Source organism: Panthera uncia, chromosome D2 (assembly GCF_023721935.1).
Source record: "Panthera uncia isolate 11264 chromosome D2, Puncia_PCG_1.0, whole genome shotgun sequence".
NCBI classification, from domain to species: Eukaryota; Metazoa; Chordata; class Mammalia; order Carnivora; family Felidae; genus Panthera; species Panthera uncia.
In genome coordinates, this window is record NC_064818.1 from 25,926,121 (window position 1) to 25,947,187 (window position 21,067).

The following is a 21,067-nucleotide window of genomic DNA, read 5'->3' on the forward strand; positions in this document are numbered from 1 at the left end:
GACAATAGAAAGGGTTGTTTGACCTTCCTAAAGGCATTACAATTCAGATCGTTTGAAAACACAGGCAAAGTAAAATATAAATGAAGGCAGATAGTTTCCAGGTTGCAGACCATGACCTACATCTGGGGTTTCTGATCTTCTGTGCCTCCTCTTGCCTCTGTGAAAACACAGAGAGGGTGGAAGTCTCAAGGTGAAGAGCTTCTGGCTTGGACTCAAGCAGCTTTACATTTCATCTATCATTCATATTGAGACCGCACAAGGTATTATTTGAAAACAGAGTTCTGTGGCGAAAAAGGAAGTCTAGTTTGTGATTCTCTCTTCTGCAGTCTTGCAAGACTGTCTCATCAGATTGATTATAAGGGAAGTCTACACTTTCCCACTCCCCAAACACTGCCACATGTACTCTCATATTACTCTCTCAAGAATTTAGTGAGGAAGGACTACCACTTGGGTATTTGTGACCAAGAATACGACTACTTACAATTTTCATTCAACAGAATAAAACTTTATCATCTATTTAAAAAGGTTAAAGGGAGGTTAGTGTGGTCTTCACAGTCAGTGTTTCTACTGAGTCCATAATGGGCCCATTCTTCTTGGAAAAGCAAAGATTTGGAATGGGAAAATGAAATGTGAAGTCAGAGTGCTCTGGGGACATGGCCCTCACTGAGATCTCAGCAGTCACCAGATTCCTGGTTAGAAAGATCCACCGGAATTCTTTTCTCGCTATAATCTTGTAATTCACAACCTAAGCATGTTCTAGTAAATAGAGGTGCTTCCATGGCTTTCCTGTTTCCCGCACTTCTATCAGCACATCTGAGAAGAGTTATGGGCTCTGATATTAAAAGATCAAATGATATATCAATTGTGTTTTCTCCTACGTCTTGATGTAATGAAGAAAAAAACATGTCTCCAGAATTGGCTATTTCATTCTCAGTCTCACCAATTATTTAAAAGTGTCATTTATATACAGACCCTGCAGCTATATCAGTGCAGCTGGAACTTAATCTAATCCATTTACTTATTTCGATTAACATTCAGTGAACACTTGAAATGTCCTGCCTTTACCACAGGTGTTCTGAAGTCGTGGGGGAATTGGGACTTTGCAACCAATCCTAGCAAGTGTGGACAACATAAGCAATAAACATTGGAAAATGGGATAATGCAAAAATGTCAGTGCCACCTGCAGTCATCTAATATCCAACATGCCGGTTGAGATTCACAAAGAGTTTTTGCTCTTAAGAGACATATCCTTTGGAAAAATCTATGTGCTAGTTTATGTAGACTTATTTTAGCACTAGAGAGTTAAAATATATGCACTGGAATCTTATTACTATGAATCTTATTATTACTAGTCATAATCATATGGGATAAGTTTGTTATCTCTCTTAGCCTCAATTTTGTTACCATCTGGTGGGCTGAGTTGCTTTATGGCATTTTTGTGAAGAATAAGATAAGGTATATAAAACATGCAGCACTGGGGTGCCTGGGTGGCTCAGTCGGTGGGGCGTCTGACTTCAGTTCAGGTCATGATCTCACAGTTTGTGAGTTCGAGCTCTGCATCGGCCTCTGTGCTGACAACTCGGAGCCTGGAGCCTGCTTCGGATTCTGTGTCTCCCTCTCTGTCTGACCCTCCCCGTCTTACACTCTGTCTCTGTCTCTGTCTCTGTCTCTATCTCTCTCTCTCAAAAATAAATAAACATTAAAAAATTTAAAAAATAATAATAAAATAAAATAAAACATGCAGCACAATGCCTGGTGTGGAAGAACTATTCGGTAATGCTTGGTGTAGGGACAACAATGGTGATGATGACGATGACGATGATGATGATAACAATGCTACCTGTTATTGCATCTCTTTCAAGTGAATGTGAAAAGAAGACAGTTTAGCAGTGGAGGAAACAGAGGAGTGAGATATTAGCTACTTACTGATAACAAAAATCACTTTGATCATCAGGTTTTCATCAAAGATCGCCACAACTTGGATTCCATTTTAGAGGGGTTTCGATTACACAGTACTTGATTAGATGCAAAGGGATACTGATCACAATAACTCTGGGGGCCCGGCTGAGGGACATACAACTAGACCCCAAGCAAGAAGAGATCTTAGCAAAGTTGAAGAGGATGAAGTAGGTGTATGGCAGATACACACAGACACGTACACACACATTCCACATATAATATAACATATATTACAAATTTGACAATCATGCTGTTTTTCAATGCTCAGTTACTATGGATGAGGCACTGTGCTAAATATTTTGTGTGCAAAATTGCAATTAATCCTTGTACATTCTTTCCACAAAGGAACTGGAAATCACGTTCCTAGCCCAGCTGTGAGAGATAGACAGCCCTTGTGCAGGAATCAGCAGAGGAGCTGGTATAGACAGGACAGAGGCTTGAACAGAAAAAGGAGTCTCCAAAGCAGAGGCTGTGAGCATCCATCTCACACAGACACCTTGTAGGTAAGAATTGTGCCTCCCATTTGGTTTGAAATATTTCTGCCACATTCCACAAAATGAGTAGCAGAAAGCCCATGTACTTTATTCATTCATAAATATGGAACTTAAGGACTTTGTTTCCCTCTCGGGAGAAGAATATATCAGGCTGGCACGAGGGCAGAGAGGCCTGGGGTGGAGGAAGGACTCCGAGCAGTGGCTGAGCTGCCTTGAGGAGACAGAGGCAAAGATCTGCCCCTTGCCTTGCTTGCCTTTGGGGGAATTATGAGGGCAGGAATCGTACTTAGAATCGTCTTCTCTACCATGGCCACCTGATACCTGGCTACTTCTCTGCCTTCCTCTCTTGCCAGGCCTACTGTCATATTCTCCACCAGCTTACTTTCAGAGTATGGTGTGCTGGGTTCCCTGGCCCACAGTTGCCCTGCACAGGCTATTAACTCTGCTCAAGACACTCTTCCCGTCCCACTGTACCCGGCGAACTCGGTTCTATCTTACTTCATTTTCATTAAATCTAAGTACAAAACACATCCTTAGTTTGTTAACTGAACTCTGAAATGTCATCTCTGTTTTACAAATGAGAATTATGAGATAATGAGAGGTTAAGCAACTTGGTCAGCAAGACAGGTGCTAAAAGTGACAGAGCCAGGATGCAAACCAGGCAGGGTGACGACAGAACCCATGCTCCTGACCGTGGTGTCATCTTGCCACCCAGTGACAGTCACGTATTGGGGCTCTTCCTACATTCCTCAAATCAGATACAGCCATCCCACCAGATCTCAGAGGGCATGTGAAGCCATGGGATAAACATGGTGCCACCCACTTGACCACCACCATTTGACAGGAAAATGTGGAATTGCCTATGGAGTAAAATAAACTATACTTTGTTAAAAGAAATGCATATATTAAATAGCTGAATGCAAATGTATCCCCTTTATGAGGAACCTAATACGATACCTTGTGTTTGCTGCTTTATCGTTTATTTCAAAAATAGTTTCAAAATTCCTAAACCTGTAATTTCACCCAGGCATTTGTTTTTAGCATACACAGAACTATTGCAACTGATTTCAATTAATCACTTAGCCTTAGCACCTTTGCCTGACATGAGAACCTCTATCATCTAACCCACTCTTGTCTGTCTGAGTTCCATCCTACTGGTAGCTATTCAGTTCACTTTGTTTTAGTCAGTTGAGCCCTGCATGTGGCATACTCATTCCTACCTTCGGGACTTGGCTCATGTCTGTCTCCCTGGAACATTGTCTTTCTCCAACCTGATAAACCCTACTCTTCTATTAGAACCTCTACAAAGCCCCCTCCTACTCTAACACTGAAACCTATGTGCTTTATTGCACCTTGTGTGGGATTGTCAAGAGCTGCAATTTTATTTCCTTTCCTCCTCTGCTATTTACTTTAATTAACTTGAAGATCCCCAAATCTTGATTCTAAAACATTCATGTTTTTTTTTCTATCACCGATAACACCTTTGCATATGACAGTTCGTCAAGAAATGTTTTTGACTGCTTAATAAACAAACAAGTGAAAAGCATCCGCTGGCTTTATCTCATCAGTGTCTTTCCTTTATCTAAAGCAGGGACGATGGTTTTGGAAGAGTGGCCAGGAGAATCGGGAGTTTTCCAATCCTGTCCCTGACACTCATTACGGTCTCTGTGAGGAGATATTGAGAATTAAACTCCCGGAATTTCAGATGAGATAGTTCAGAGAGGACCTGAATCACGGATGAGTGGATTTCTGCATTTATTCATTTGAAATAAACTCTGACGAATTTTCTCATTCCTTCTAAAAATATCAGTTGGGCTATTCCCATGTCAATCAGTGCGCTAGGGTTGGAGATACAAAAGTAAACATGGTATGTTCATTGCTCCGAAGATTTTACAGAATAATAGACCTAAGGAACTCAAACATTTCTCTGGTACAGCATTAGGGCCAGAGCAATAAACCTCAGAGTTAGGGGGGACATAATGGATTAGCTCAGTGGATAGGGGATGCTATGAGTATTTGATGGACAGATGGAGACATCCCAGAACCCAGCTGTGGATCCCCAGCACTATCACACAGGTTTCCTCCGAAGCCGAAGAAACAGAAACAACAACCCTTTGTTGGTTCTTTGCTCATGCCTGCTCCGAATCAATGCCTACAGAGGGCACATCACCAAGTGAGATTTTTTAGGTCTGTATTCAGGAAGACAACCCACTTTTGTCCGTTGGGATTTGTCTTTTTTGCCGTTATAAAGGGTGACCAGAAGAATTTACCTGCACACCTAATATCTGTCCCCAACAAAAACTAGAAGGAATAATGAGCAGGCAAGAAAGATGGCCAGAGGAAAGGGGTTTCATTCACCTCTCTGTGGAGCTCAGAGTAGCAGATACAGATCTCCAGGCTCCGTTGGAATCTGCAGGGACAAAGGGCAATCTGATATAAATCCAAGAGTGATCCACTCTACCCAGACCCTCCCCTTGCCATCTCCCTCGAGTTTGGTACTCCTGTTGCCTCCATGAGAACTCCTTTCTCAGAGGAATCACTCCTCCACTCCCACCCGCCCCACCCCCGCCCCGCCCGCTCCAAAAGGGATTCAGACAGGAGAGGAAGTCAGAGTTCCTTGACAATGAAGGACAACAGTAGCTTTTCCCTTACAAGCCACAGGATATTAGTTGTGCGATGACTGGAAGTTAAATCTCTGAGTTACTGCTCCTGGATGAAATGTTTAATGGTGTTGCCCAGGAAATGTCAGGACATCAGCTCAGCCTCCAGGCAGGTACAGACTCTTCTTGCCAAGAGGGCTTTTAGTTCCACTTCCACCCCCACAGTGAGCATGACAAACAAATCAAGGTGGAGAGAATGCTGCTGTCAGAGCAAATATGGGCTCCTGGGGCCCAGGAGGGACTGACCCAGAAAGGCAACCTCATACTGGCATTTTCATTAACAAAGAGGAGGCCAGCGTCTGGCACAACTGAATGAGGGAAACTAAGTGATAAAGACTTGGAGACTGCATTTTGAGAAAGTATAAAAACAGACTGAGGCTTAGCAATAAGCATTCTGAAGCAGTAGGGCCATGAAGGAAGGAAATGATGTCCCAGAACAGACAAAGCAATGTGTAAGTCCTGGAAAAGTATCAAAGACTATCCCTATAAGGATTCGCACTGAAAGTGGATTATTACCAGTGTGGAGATGAGGAAGCCAAAAGAATGGATGTACAGAACCCACCAATATTCAGATACAGAAACATTGGTGGAGCCAATGGTGGTCTATGCCGACCATGAGTGTGTGTTCACACATTCTCAAAAAAATTATTGGTCATTTTCATAAAATTCTAATCTACAGAACAATTCTTCAACTACATAAACCTATTAGGGTTAAAAGGCAAATTTCCACATTGAGCAAAAAATGCCCACTTAAACCAAGAACTTAATGCTACCAGATAGGATGCATGTTACTTTTGTATATGCAGTAGTTTGCAAAGGTACTCTCCCTGAACTGTAACATGTGTAACTGAAGGCAAGTAGGAATGAAGGTCATACCTAGAAGCACATGGTTAGATATTAACCTCTTATTTATTCATTTTTTTTGCCCCATCTAAACTACATACCACCAAAGATGAATGCCAAATGCATAACAAATTTTCGTTGCTTTAACATAGTTTAATTATCAGTTGAGCAAGTTATGAATAAACTACAGAGTGATATCAGTTGAAATTAAAACATTGTTTCAAATAATACTACATAACTTCAAAACAAACCCAGGTTACACTTGTGAAATAATTCACTCTTGGAGGACAAAATGAAAGAAAATTTTCATTGGTTCAATTAAGCACAAAAGGCATGCAGAATCTCAAACATGGAGTATTTGGGATTCTATGTCAATGTCATGAGACGATTGAAGAGCTTTTTCTATTCTTGGATAAATAACTCATTTTTAGTGATTGGTAAAATTGACTTTTAGGATAAATATGGGTCTGAAAGAGCCACAAGTGCTTTTGCCAAAGTTTATCTATATCCAAACCATAAAACTGCCTTGAATCGGCCATTATTATAGCGAGTGGTTCACTTGACCTCACTCTGCCTTCTGAACAGCAGGGTAAGCTGTACAAGCAAGGTGGTTTGAAATAGCTCAAATGCCACTAAACATAAGCTCTCAAGATACTGCTGCAATAAACATGACTATTATTTTTGCTTACTTTTATTTCACTTCAGGCTATCTTTGTCTAAATCTGCCCTTCATCCTGAATTATACCGCACATATCACCTTCAGAAATGTCACTAAGTTTAAACTGTTAAAGTTGTTGCTTGTAAAAGTACATAAGGTAAAGTAACAGATTCTTTTTTTTTTTCTTTTGCCAAGTCACGATAGAACTAAAACATAATCAAAATGGAATTCTTTCATGAAGTTTTAGTTCATATTTAATCACCAACTTACCCAAGAAAAAATTAAGACTTTAAGTCCCAACTATTAGGTACTAAATGGGGAATAACATATGCCTACCTCTGTTTTCAGGGACTGCTATCACTTAGGTCCAATGACCTTTTCTTTGGAAGGATTGTACCACACAAAGAAAAATTTCAAAACTAGTAAGAAGGACAGCTTAACCCTGCAAGAAAGTTGCTAAAATTCTCATATTTACATCCACATGGACACATTGTATACCAACACAGAAAAACACAGAGCCATAATGGCGTGAGTTTTGGCAAAATGGAACACTATCTCTATAGTGTTTTTGAAATCAACTTTATGTTTAAAGTGTCAGGAAGAAGGGAAGTCCTGTTTAACTGAGAGCATGCACCATCTCCGACTTGCTCCTTTGCTTTATCAATAAACATTCCAGTCTAAATTTGATGTTAGAAGTCTAGGCCAAGAAAACCTGTCTAAGACTCTTGGTGAATACCAGAGTTTATCTGAACCTAATTCACAAAGATGGCAAAATGATGTGACTGACAGCAGTTGGCTTGGGATTGTGTAATACGTGATTTAATTATCAAAGGGGGCTGCATACCTCCAAGTTCAAATAAACAGAATTAAAAATAAGCATTCGTCTTGAAAATGCAAAGGAAAGAAAACTTTAGAAGTAGATGATATCTCATTTGAAAGGAAAACACAAGGACTAATGCTAATAGCTTTTACAAAAAAAAAAAATTAAATCTCTTTTTGAAGAGATTTATGGAGAGGATTGTTAGAAATCTGAGCTTTTTTCAAAGAGAAATTCCTTCTCAAGAGCTTCGTTTTCCTACATTGGGGACAGAAATCATCATGACTGCCAGGTACCCAAAAGTGAAGACCCCAAGTAAACACATTCTCAGTCTGAGGAAATATCTGTGAATCCATTTTAAGAAAGATCAGAAAATCATTAAATTCCCCCAGGCCTGTGATAGGGATGACTATCCAGCAACATGAGCAAAAAGAGGACTCAAGCCTTTAGTTAGCTATAGGAAGAAGGATGATGTAGAGTTCAAGGACTATACACACCTGAAGACAGGCATATACCCCATACATTTGTGACCTCCATAAAGAAGGAAACATACATTTGCTCTAGTTTGGGTCTCTTGGGAATACAAAGAAACTATATCTTATTCCAATAATCCTTGGCCAACAGTACCTTGGGACCCATAACTTTAAACACACAGACACACATTAGCAATGAAATAGGAAAGATGTGGTGCCAACAAATGTTTTCAGCAACAACCCATGCTGAAGATGGGTTGGAACAGGCATTTCCACTGAAGATGTCTCCTCTATAATAGTAAAAGTAATTTGTCAAGCATTTTCATCCTGTTCCAGATATATAGATGAAATATCCATTACTTATATATCTGATATTCTAATTGAGATTATTAGAGGTGAGAATATGCACCTAATTACTTCTTTTATCAGTTTTAAATGGTCTAGTTATGGATTGCTAATCATTTTTTTAAGTTTCTATCTTTTTGCTGTTACATAGGAAGGAGCCAGCATTTGAAATATGTATTTCATTTTAAACTGAGCAAATCTCATTTCTTTTTTCAGGAAGTCTGGATGGTATAATGGCTAAAGTTCAGACTCTAGAGTGCAACAAACAAAACTGTAAAGTCGATGAATTTTTGAGCTAGATTTTGAGCCTACTTAAGCTTCAGTTTCCTCATCTATGGAATGGAGCTAACAATGTTTATCCCACAGGACTATTGAGAGAGTTAAATAAGGTAATAGCATTTAGCACTAAGTGGCCACATGGGGTAAAGACCACTGTTTGTGTTATTTTGTTTTTGTTTTTGTTTTTTTTTTTTTACCTCATGTATTCTAAGAACCTGGAGAAGTGCCTGGGAGAGATCATTGTTACTCAACAAATATTTGTTAAATACATTAACGTGTGATTATCCTGATGAGCTCTGATATTGGGAAGAATTTCACCCATCAGCAGCTAGAATTTCCATTTCTCATCTTACAAACAATATCATCAAATCATCCTCAAAATTTATATAGCTCATCCTCCTTCCTCCAACATGACTTCACCCAAACCACCAAAGATAAGTACACTTATTCTATCTTTAAAATATTCCTCAAGAGGAAGCTCCCCAATCTGTGTAGAACCAAAACCTCTTCCTCTGTTTGGCTATAAGTTATCTGCTTCTGCAACTACTTTTCTTATATCCTCCTCTGCCATCTCTGTCACTTTCTTACCCACATCCCTTTAGAACTGCTCTGTATATATTGCTTTTTCTTGTCAAACTCATGTTGAAAGGTAGTCTTTGTGATTTGTTCCCATAAAGCCAATGGGGACTTTTGGATGCCATAAGCCAGCCTGCAGCCATGAAATATCTTGTCCTAGGATCTACATAAAGGTCAGCCCTACAAACTATCTATTGCCCATAAACAGGATTCTGGCAAGGTTGGGTTCCATTTGGAAATGGTTCTCTCAAATAGTATTAATTATCTTCTTTTGAAGTGTTCAGGAATAGATCCTATCTATCCTGGTAGGGGGAAAAGTTCACATGTAAAATGATGACTGTTGTAAACTACTGTTTCTTTTGTTCTAATAGAAAATTGTTTTGTTCCTGTGAATTGGCTAAAAATGGCAACAAGTGTATATAAAATTTTAAATGTCTTCTTTTCTCTCTTGTAGATATTTAGGATAGTGTTATAGCTTTGATTAAGACATCTTTAGTTTTAGTAACATCTATATTTTCTTTCCTAATAGACCCAAGACATCAAAATTAAAACTTTATATGTAGATGTTTCTGCCATTAAGCCTGGCTTTTGTTATAGTAACATGCAAAATACTGATATTAAAGATATCATAACAATATGGAAAGAGAATTATGACAAAAAATGCTACAGCGTTTTTTTTCTGTAAGTGTTCTTTCCTGATATGTGATATTTAAATGAAAATGAAATATAAATATAGATTTCTCAGGTTGCAGAAATTTTCCCAGTGTACTTAAAAGGATTTTTGAAATAATATGCACTCACAACCTTTTAATTAGATGACCCTAAACTTTCTGATCAAGTCAAAGGGAAATATTTCTGACTATCCCAACAGAAAAATGGCGAATATGCAATAGGCAGGCTGTCTTGACAAAAGACAGGCTGACAAAACAAAGTACAGATTTCATTCAACTTGGTATTCTGGTGCGTATTTTGCTGACCTAGAGAATTACTTACAATGATACTGAAACAGGATAGCAATGCTGCAAAGAATTCACTGGAGAATGGTAAATATCATCAGGAAAATCTCAGATCTCATTCCTTCATTCCATTCATTCTATCTCTATACAGAAACCTGTATCCATGGGAACCTCTATCCCTATCAGGAAGTGTGCATTTGATACCAAAAAGGGTAAGAATGTTTTCTGGAATAGAAACAAGATAAAAAAAGAAAAGAAAAAATAAGGAAGTAAGGAAGGAAGCTGCTGGGAATTAAAATTTATAATTTTAACGCTATAGAATATATTGACCAATTTATATGTGGGATAGACACCTAAGGAGATGAGAAATGAGAGTGGGATATTTTGGGGGCATGGACCAAGAGGAATGGATGTTAACTGGGCATAATTGGCTGGGATGAACATCCCTGACTGTATCAGTCTGGGAGAGAACCATCAGCAGTTAATGGGAGGATCCCTAGCCCAGGGATGGATGGTGAAAAGACCACACTGAAAGTCAAGGTGTAGAAAGTCACTAAAAATACTTCTGGTAGTGTCTTTTCAACCACTCATTACTGAATGTGAGGAGCACTAATTATTGCGTTTGAGGCTCAAATTGGGCACTTATCTACATGTCCGTGATTTTATCTTCCTGTATTATGACTTGGAAACTGTTCTCCTTTGAAGCTGGTAAGTGAATGCCAGACTGAAAAAGCCTTTCTATGTAGCTATGGAGTCCTTAGCCCTTACACAGAAGGCATTTTATGGGGAACATATGTTATACTGATATTGATAAGTTAAGAGGTATGTGAAGGCCAGAAGTCATAATTAAGCATATTATATTTTTTAATATTCATTGTTTTCACTCATGTTCTAAGACAAACAGAAAGTAGATCATTAACAAATTACCTTAGCAATTCAGGGTTTGAATTCTTCTCCTGACTCCTTCATTGAGTTGTACCCAGAAACTCCATTAGGAACACATATTTTAATCTAATTATTTCCACTTGTGATAAATAAAATGGAGACATTTATATTTGTCATTCTTCCTGCTTGATAAAAACCTTCCCGTGTTTCTAATTAAAAGAATATTTGGTGTATTATGATTTCATGGGTATTTTTTAAGTTATCATTATGATTCTAGTCTGATGTTTGACTATGATGCTGGCAACTAAGTAAAATGGAACTATCCTTGTAGGTGGTATAAACCCCCTCCTCCCTCTCAAGGATTTTTTTTCCTACATAAATTAGCATAAATCAATTTCACTAAAAGAAAAAGGTGAGTTTGAGTTTTGATTAGCAGGTTAAAGCAAATGTATCATTGGAAGAAGCACCAAAATCTGTGATGCAATTTTAAAAGGTGCATGGATGGGCCACCAACCCAACACTCTCGTTAAGAAATTTCTACCATTTCCCTGCAGAAGAGCTTAAATATAAACACATATGTACATTCTTATTTCCTGATAAATTTCATTTAACTATGCTTTATAGTACAAAGTTTTGTTAATGCATTTGCTGCTAGTCGTTCTTGTGTATAAGCACTTATTAGTGGTTTTGAGTCCAACTAAGTCTCAAAATGTTGCCTACTACGGGAATTCACTCAGCTGGACAGATGTCTTTCTCACCTCTATGCATCTCTTTCTTATTACACCTTTGAGTGCTACAGTGGACTTTACTCCTGGGGCATTCTCCAAGTTATTTTTTTAAATTAAGTTTTGTATAATTGCAATTTGCTTTGAGCTAAGCTGGAAATCAATCTACTTTGAAGGAGAGGCCAGTTCACACCTCATGTGGGATAAAATGTCATTTTTTTCAAGACGTAGAGGTTATTTGGTAATTGTATAATTTCCAGTTATTTCTGTTCTTTTGGCATCAATACTGCATTCTAAACTCCAACTGCGGAAAGCTGACATAGGATCAAACAGACATTAGATTTTCTAAATGAGACTTATGATTTTGAGCTAGTTGTTTGGTGTTTAAAAAAAATCTATTTTCTCAACTAAATTATAAACTCACCCTTTTATCTAAGATAACAACGGTCATAGATGTCACTCTTGTAATATCTAACCTTAGAACAGAAAGCAATGGTAGCATTTCAACGAAAGGAACTCCCTTTTTTGCCTTCTTATCTAGATGGTCCTGGAAAATAGAATTATCTGGATTCCCTAATTCCTTTTTGCATTGCTTTCTTTTTTATGGAGTGGACTCTGTCTGGAATAATTATTGTGGGCCAGTGCAGAGTGCAAGGCAGGAAGGACCTATGGCTTTCACCTCCTAGGATGTTTATATGCTGAGCCAAGGCAACTCAGCAATTTGGAAGAATAAAATAATTCATTACAATAAAAAGTGAACACTTTCCATATAATTGATAATTATCTATGAAATAAATCCTTTTCCCATACCATTTTGCCAAAGGTAACACACACATGATACTCTCGGCTTTGTGCATTCTTATGTTTCACACATTCTTTTATCCAAACTGGTCCTTCTGGCATCAACTGATGTTGCATGTTTGAATTTTACTTCATCAAATTAAGATAATTGTTGAAACAACTCATTAATGGCAGTATGTACAAAGTGAAGTTAAAATTACAGTATAATTTTGATAAAATAGAATAGGGAATACATGTTTATAATGTTGTGAAGGAGAATTCTATGTGTGAGAAAAGTGAAACTTAACTTCTGCAAAGAGGGAAGGGAGGATAGAGGGAGGGGGCAATGCACTGGACTCTAAGACTATTATGAAGTCCTTCATGAACTTAACTAAGGATAAGTACAGCGATTGAAGTCATAAAATGACCTCAACGACTTTTATTTTAAATCATGTTATCAAAATCACTCCAGCTTCTTTGCCATTAACTCTACTTTATAGTTCAATGATATACTTGATGCAGTTATATTTTACTCGATGCCAAAATGTTTTTCAAAGTGGCCTTTTCCTTTTAATTACAATTGCAAGCTAATACAAATGGATTTTTAGAGTCAGGCAGAACTCCTTCTACTTCTGTTATCATGACTCACTCAGGAATATAGATAGGTGTCTCATTTCCCCAACGAGTGATAACTCTTCTGCCATATACTATTGTGGAGGACCCATTTAAATCTAATACTCAATGTGCAGAACTTCTGAACACCATGGAAGCTTAAAAGGTACACTTGTGGCATCAAAATTCACTGTAATCTTTATAATGTTAAAAAAAAATACTTCATTAATAATCAAGGCTGAACTTGACTGCTGAGCTTGATTAGTTTCTGAGGTTACCCTAATCAATTGACATTAGATACAGGTGAATCACAGAGATTCACAGATGTCTGTCAGATTGGGTCAGATAAAGAAAATATGGAGATCAAATGGGAAAGCATTTTATGAAGTCTTTTGCTTTCATTGAAAACCAAGTCAAGAGCTCCTGTCAAAGCTCTAATTCAAAATGATAAGGTGAGTGTACTTAAGTTGTTACAGATGAACAGGACTCCCTAGAGTCTCCTATGTTCATTCGGTAATAAGTGTAAGATACTGTCTACAGTAGGAAAGGTTAAATGACACCTAAAGGGTTCATTCATTTAACAAGCATATATTGATTACTTATTAGGTGCTGGCCATACAGAGATGACAATGACATGATCCCAAATATATGTTGCTTCCAATGTTTTACACTATCTGTGCATTAAATTCTAAAAGTTAGTGAACTTACAGAACTAATCAAGTGTAAAAGTAAAGCAGTGTGTTTAGCCAGGACTTTGTAATATGGACACCAGAGTAGAAGAGTGGTTTCAGTAGACATGTCTTCCTCTAAATTCACTCATGACTTGCACTGGGTGGATTTTTTTCTTTGCTGAGCCTCGTCTGACAGCTGCACAAGTTTCCTCTGGCTTCTCTCTTTTAATCAAGGGCTTTTTTGCAGGAGCCTTCATTCTCCACATCACAACTGGGTGCCGAGGCCCAGTAGGACTCTGAATTCGGATGATCTTGGTTGAGGCAATGTAAGACATTTTCACTGTTTGCACTACAGCATTCATTAAATTTTTGGCCGCTTGGATCAGGGAGGTGACGCTGTCCAACTGCAGGGGGAAGAAAAGAGCTATTATTCAAGAGTGCAATCAGGAATTTAAAGAGATTTAATGTTATGGACAGGAATACTCCATTTTGTTTTTACCCCAGAAATAAATAAATCCCTATTTTGTGTATCTATGTAAATTATCTACATTAATCTATATACTTATTTATCATTTATGTATTTATCTGATGCATAAATATATTCATATTCTATCTCCTAAAATGATATTTTAAAGAGATTAATTTCCATCTCTTGGTGTCAATGAGATGGATTCTATAACTTCTATATAATATTGTAAGATCCAAATGGCCGCTGCTTTCTTTGTAATGGATCTCCTTATTTCCAGGGGTAATTCTGAGCCCTTTCTATAGAAGATGACTATCCACAATAAAAGCTATATTACGGATAAGTAACTTTCTGAGAACAACAACTGAAAATTCTTCCTTTTAGGGAATTTACAGTTTAAGGTAAATATCATACACACATACAGGTGTACATGTGCATGTATACCATTCACTTTCATGAATATTTCCCAAATAATTCTACCTAAAAATGTCTCTTTTTTAAACACAGAACCTGTAAACCTATCATGCAGTGTGTTAAAGTAGATAAAGCCAAGGCTTTTCAGTCAAATAAAGTTGGGTTTAAATTCCAGGTCTGCCTTAGAACTTGGGCAAATCATTTAACCATTTCCATCCTAGTTTTCTCAGATATTTAATAATAGAAGAAAAAATGCTTATTAAAGTTAAATAATATGTGCCAAGAACCTAATATAGTGATTTCCAGATAGCTGATTGCTGTTGAATACATTTCCTTGTTTCTTTCTATTTATTTGTTTACTTAGAGAGGGGGGGGGGAGCAGGGGAGGACCAGAGAGGGATGGAGAGAGAGAATCCCAAGCATGCTCCTCACCACCAGCACAGAGCCCAACACGGGGCTTGAACTCACAAATTGTGTGATCATGACCTGAGTCAAAATCAAGAGTCAGGCATTTTACTAACTGAGCCACCCAGGTGCCCCATTTCCTTTGTTTCTTATGAAGATTGAGAAAATTGTTTAATTGAAAAGATGCATTAATGAAATTACTAAAACAAATTTTTCCCCACACGGTTTTGTTTTTAATTGTTATGTTTTTTAATTTTATGTTCACAAACATAATCTCAGGGGTAAATGGAGTGATAGCCCTAGAATCCTGCAAAACACCTTAGAGCTAAGCCAAGTTGGTTCATTTTTATACAACTAATGCCTCTTCCATTATTTCAGTTTGGCAGATTGTCATCCACAGCCAACTCATCCAAGAAGATGTGCCTCCACTGTCACCTCTCTGTGATGTGTGCTGTCAGGGCTGAGACTCAAACACCAGCTCTGTGGTTGCTAAAATCCATCAGCAGTTGCATGGCTTGAGTATTCTACCTTTGCAGCTTGAGGAGTCTCATCTCACACACAGAATAAATGAGTGAAGGAAAGTAGTAAGCTGAGGTTATGTGACTGGGGCAGTGGTCTAGCTGGCTGTTTCCTAGGAAGAAAATTTAATTAGCTCCATTGTATGCCAAGCCTGAGATCCTTGAAAAGGTAACACCAAATATGTAATTTGAAAGGCAGTAGTACTTGGCAACTACACATCTTTAAGTCATTTCACTTATTGAAGCCAGAAATGTAAAATCTGTACATGTGGCAGGAATGACAAATGCTTTGCAAACATTAAACAGGATCTCATGAAGCACTCACATCTATTTCAGAAGAATCTGCACACAACTTAAAAAAATAAAAGCCACTAGATTTTGAATAGAATACCACCCTTCATTACTAGTGTTCCTCTATGAATGGATTGTAGGCTAAAATATGTCCTTCAATAATTAGCAATTTTTATTAAAAACTTTGGGGAGCCAGTTAGATCCTGAAAATAATTTCCAATCTCACCATAGGAAGAAGAAAGTTTTTTTCTAAATGATGAATTAACATGACTAGTATTGAGGATAGTCGGTAGTATTCTCTCTCAAACATTAATATTTGGTTTACTCCAAGGGCTCTGCACTACCCTAAAGTCTTCCATGGCAGAAGGCTCTAGAGACCTGCTATCATTTAGGATTTCACCAGTGGCTTTGGCTTTTCTACCCTCTTCTCCTTTTGACTTTGTAATCTTGTCATGTATAGATTGTATTTATTTCATTTCCTTTTGATTTTCCACACAAGTGATATATATTAACCAGTAGCCTAGAGAGGATGTTTAAGTTCAATCCATGCCTTAAAATGGAGAAATGGGCTTGTCTTCTTTCCTCATTGAATGAGCAAAGTGCTGTCTGTGCCATTGTGATCTCCAATGCTGGCCTCTGACAAAGCCTTTTATTTTCAAATCCTAAATGGCTGTTGTAAAACTTCTCCTCTGGGTGACTCAGAAAAACTGTAGGACAAATTATCCCCCTAGGAGAGCATGAAGACTAGTTTTGCAGACAGATTAGTACAATTGCTACAAGAATACTGTTATTTCATAATGAAAGCTTGTAAGGCATTTTATAAGGATTTTGAAGTCTCAGAAAACTATGTGTGCTATGCATCATTCTGCTATTAGCCAAATCACTGGCTACACAAGCAAGAGGCACAGACAAGCCTAACAAATGGTAGGAAATTTTGTTTGAGGCCAAGCAGTGGCTCAGGCCTACTCATAGAGAGTAACTGCACAATTTCCTGTCTGCAAAACCTTTTTATGTCTTTTCATCCAGATCCACTTTGATGAAAAATCCTTCCAGGGAAGTACTCAATAGAACCTTCTTTGTGAAAACACAGGCAAATTTGAGTCAGGCAATGCCTCACTTTGGGGTCTCTGTGTTCAACTTATGGAACAAAGTTTTCTGAATTTCACAAATGCACCTGTGCAAAACAAGGATGTTAATATACTCTAAAAGCCTGGTAGAGTAGACCAATCAGACTATGAAACTCAAGTTCCAAAATTCTCTCCATGACAAATCACTTCGACTAACTGAACATTCTTCTAGGCCGATGCAACTTGTTTACCAAAGGAGCTGGTTTCCCTAACATCTGGTAACATTCCTCTCTGATCTTGATGAAGTGTTCTCGATCAAGGAATCAACTGAGAACAAAAATGGCTTTTAAGGCCTTAAACCTCCTAAGGTTATATGTAAACATTTGCATTCAAATATGTAAACATTTGCATATATATATATATATATATATATATATATAAAAGCAGTCTTCTATCCCCCCCTTTTCATAACAGAGGACAAGGTTTTAAATAACTCTCCAAAGAGGATTCTGACTGAAATGAAAGAGCTCTGATAAATTGGAAGTCTGCTCTCTTACCACAGTAAATAGAAAGATAGCCACCTTTCCTGGGCTGCTGATTTGTGCTTATTCTTACAACACTGGTGTGGTTTTAAATAACTGAACTTCATGGTCTACTAATGTTACAATGAGTTTCTCAATATGTCCAAACATAAATTAGTAAGTTCTGCCTCATTTTTTCTGAAGATCTAAATAAATATAAAGAGATTAGGTTTGGTAAATTAGTTCTTACCCTAACTGCAAGATGCATTTTGCAAACAATCCAAATTATGACCATCTAGGATCCTACTCAATATTATCATTTTATAGGAACCTTAGTGTAACTAGTTTAGTTTCTCTGCTGTGCTTTGCGGTATGTAAGTCTGTGACTTCAGTTAGGCTACAGTGCATATTCGTCCAGTTCTAAAACTGTTTTCAGACAAAAGGTCTGGTCCTACTCAGATATGCCTATAACTCTTTGCTATGGAAAAAGAGTAGTTCAACAACAATAAAGATGTTTTCTTTTTCCTCACAAAATGTCAACTTTTCATCCATGTGACTACTATACACAGAACATCTGGAGGTTTTTTTGTTTTTTTTTAACAAAAGCCTATGTTAAATACCCATGATGTAAGTCCTCCAAAACTATGTCAAGGTGGAATGCCTGTTGGCAAACCGTTGTCAAAATCCTATTATAATACTGATAGCCAAGAAAAATGAAAAGACATGGTAGTTATTCCTTCTTTTACTTTTCTAAGTTTCTTGTCTACATTATGTCAGAACACCAGAATGTCTTCTACTATACTATTCTAACTCTTCACATTCTGGATACAAGACCTCTATCAGATACATGTTCTACATGAGGATGCTCAGGAAGTGAACCTCACTCCCACTGATGTGGATCTCATGCTCTCGCACCCGGGCTGTCATCTGAGGAAAGCATAAGTTTCCCAACCCCTGCGAGAACCGCCTTGCAAACTATTGCCACTGGGACTCCTGTGAGGAGAGAAACCTGATGTTGCCTGAAAATATGTTATTTCCTTTCCTATAACCTTCTGGGTAAACTGGTGCCGAGTGCAAGCTATGAAATTCTTGTGAGTCCCAATGTTTACCTAAACATAAAGACCCCTGGTGGATATCGCACCTGCACAAAACAATACTTGAAAGCAAATGTGTGGAGTTTGGCTCCAATTTTGTTTCCTAGATGTTGGCCAGGTTCTAAGTAACTGACAGAAATTAACTCACAGCAACAGTAGGAGGTAAGTACTCCTATTATCTCCATTGCATGGATGAAGAAACAAAGGAACTGGAAGATTTGGTAGGTTGCTCAAGGCAATACAGCCATTAAATGGTAAGGTTGGAATCTGAGCAAAGGCAGTCTAGTTCAAGTACCTGGTGCTCTTACCCACTATACACTCTGACTTTCAGTACTATATCACTTCCAATGTGAGTTTATTTTCAGATAATGAATAGTTGAAAAGATTGCACTAACATTAATATAATGTCTAAAATTAAAAAATTAACTACCTAATAACTGCTTTGTGGAAGGTTATGTTGGAGAAGTGGATAAAGTATACCAAAGATAGCTGATTGGACTAAAACAAACTCTGGTCTCTAGCTTAGAGACCCCTCCTCCAGGTTCTTCTTCCTTTGTTTGCTGTGCGCGTGAAAACAATCCCCCTCCCCCAAACACAAATATGGAGGCTGATAAATATAAATTACCCTTACTGCTCACAGTCAGGGCTCAGATCTTTGGAGAAATGGTCTCCTCTGAGCCCGCCGGTGTTAAATAAATCTCCAATCCATCAAGGTCTCTGAGTGCCGCTTGGTTTTTCTGCCAGCGTTCCAGCCTGGTTCCATAACAAATTTGGTTCCCTGACTGGAAAATCTGGCCGCACTGGCCCATTGTTGCCACCGGTTTGGGAAAACAGCAAGGCAGTGACAGAATGAGTGATCCTGAATTTCGGCAGTCTCCCCCTCGGTTGCCTCAGGCCAGCCCCCACTCCGCCGTTCCCACCAGACTCGAGGAGACTTGGCAGGTGAGGACCTGGACCCCAGTAATGCTGGGGCCCAATCTAGTCAGGCCCACTCGTAAGAGTGGAAGGGGGACCTGATCACTCCCTGAGACTTCAGAAGTCTCACAGGTAGGGATTCTATGGTAGAGAATATAATAACCTCTGGTGTGTATGTGAATGTGAATGTGCAACTCTGTCTAGCTTGCCTGCCGAGTTCGATACTCTGGCTCCACAGGCAGGCGCCCTTGGGGTCCCCACGGAGTCTGAGTGGGCCCTTCTGTGATTCCATGATGGATGGCACTAGGTCTGTGGCGATATCAGAATGGTTTCTGATTGTGGGTCACAGGGCTGGGAACTGTGGGGCTGAGCGTCGCCTGGGTTCCTTCAGGACATGGCCAGGCGGGCATCTGGCTAGTCTCCTCATTGGAGGGGGCGCCCCTGTCCCTCTGTCTTTGTGACTCCACCTCACGGGAGCAAAGTGGGGTTGGGACAGAGCCACAAGAGCCAGGCAAAGGTTTTAGCTGCTTTATCTGGAGACTCACCCAGGAAGCCAAAGAAGCAACCCACCTCCCCTCCCCTAATGTTCCCCTCTTTATGACTATTTAGGCTTCCTCCCCACTCCCCTGAGCTTGAAACTCCTCCCCCCGCAGACTTGCTGCTGCCACCGCTGTTGCCACCACTGGCTGCCACAGTCAGGGTGCTGCCAGGGCAGCCGCCCATTTCTCCTCCCATCCCAGGCCAGAGAACCCTCCCGCACAAGGCCCAGCAGCCAGATTGGGCCCTTGGCCAAGTGTAGGCACTTTCCAGATGCCAGTCCACATCCGCTAATATCAAGAGGCTCTCAGGGGGATCAGAACAGGGAGCTGAGAAGGCCATAAATATGCCCAGCAGCAAGGGGGGAGTCCCAGAACCTCCTTAGCAAGGGGTCAATGAACCTACTGCAAGGGGAAAGTACATTCAAAAGAATAAATGTCCCAACCAGGGAAAGTCCCAAAAACCCAGCGGACACCAGGAGGAACCTCGAGAAGGGGACCTTATTGGTCTAGCCTAGATAGAACCAGACTAAAAGGGGACACTGACTCTCTCTCCCTGTTCCTCTGCTTAATAGATGTGAGGGATTCTCCCTCATTTCCAAGGTTAATAGCTATAATTGGAGCCAACTGTGGTTAGTCTACCTCGGGACAGGGACTTTAAGGCACATTCCCAAGCAGTTGCTGCTTCCGCCTTCCCCTCCCCCTCAGGTTTCTGGACCAACTTGGGTGTGGTCCTATACCATCCTCGGTGCCTTGGGCACCATTGGTTCCTCCTCCCACCTTCCAGGTCAAGGAGCAAAGTGTATCCCCCCTTGGACCACCCATTTCAGATATCTCCACTGGTGCCCCAAATGAAAAACTGACAATGGGGAAAAACTGATTGACTTTTAGGTGGATGCAGGTGAAACATATTCGATGGTTAAACTAATTTAAGTTTATTGGACCTGTCTTTAAAGTTATCAACAAAGGTCAAATAAGCTCATGTTATCTCTGTTGCAATTTGTTAATAATAGTTAATTTTGTCTGTCTCAAAGTTTTCATGGGTAATTGTTAAGATAACTTTCAAGGTCCTTGGTAACCTAAAACTTTCCAAATGGGATGGAATGC

The 21,067-nt window shown here is 39.2% G+C and overlaps 1 protein-coding gene across 2 annotated transcripts in view; it reads right to left on the reverse strand.

The window, feature by feature from the left end:
• Positions 1–8,982: 8,982 nt before the first annotated feature.
• Positions 8,983–21,067, reverse strand: part of CTNNA3 (catenin alpha 3) — a 1,717,381-nt gene continuing 1,705,296 nt past the window's right edge. For both annotated transcript variants that reach the window (XM_049646151.1, XM_049646149.1), the window contains one exon: positions 8,983–14,137. In XM_049646151.1, coding sequence (XP_049502108.1) covers positions 13,850–14,137 — 288 coding nt within the window. In that variant the 3' untranslated portion in view covers positions 8,983–13,849. The remainder of the gene's footprint in view (positions 14,138–21,067) is intronic.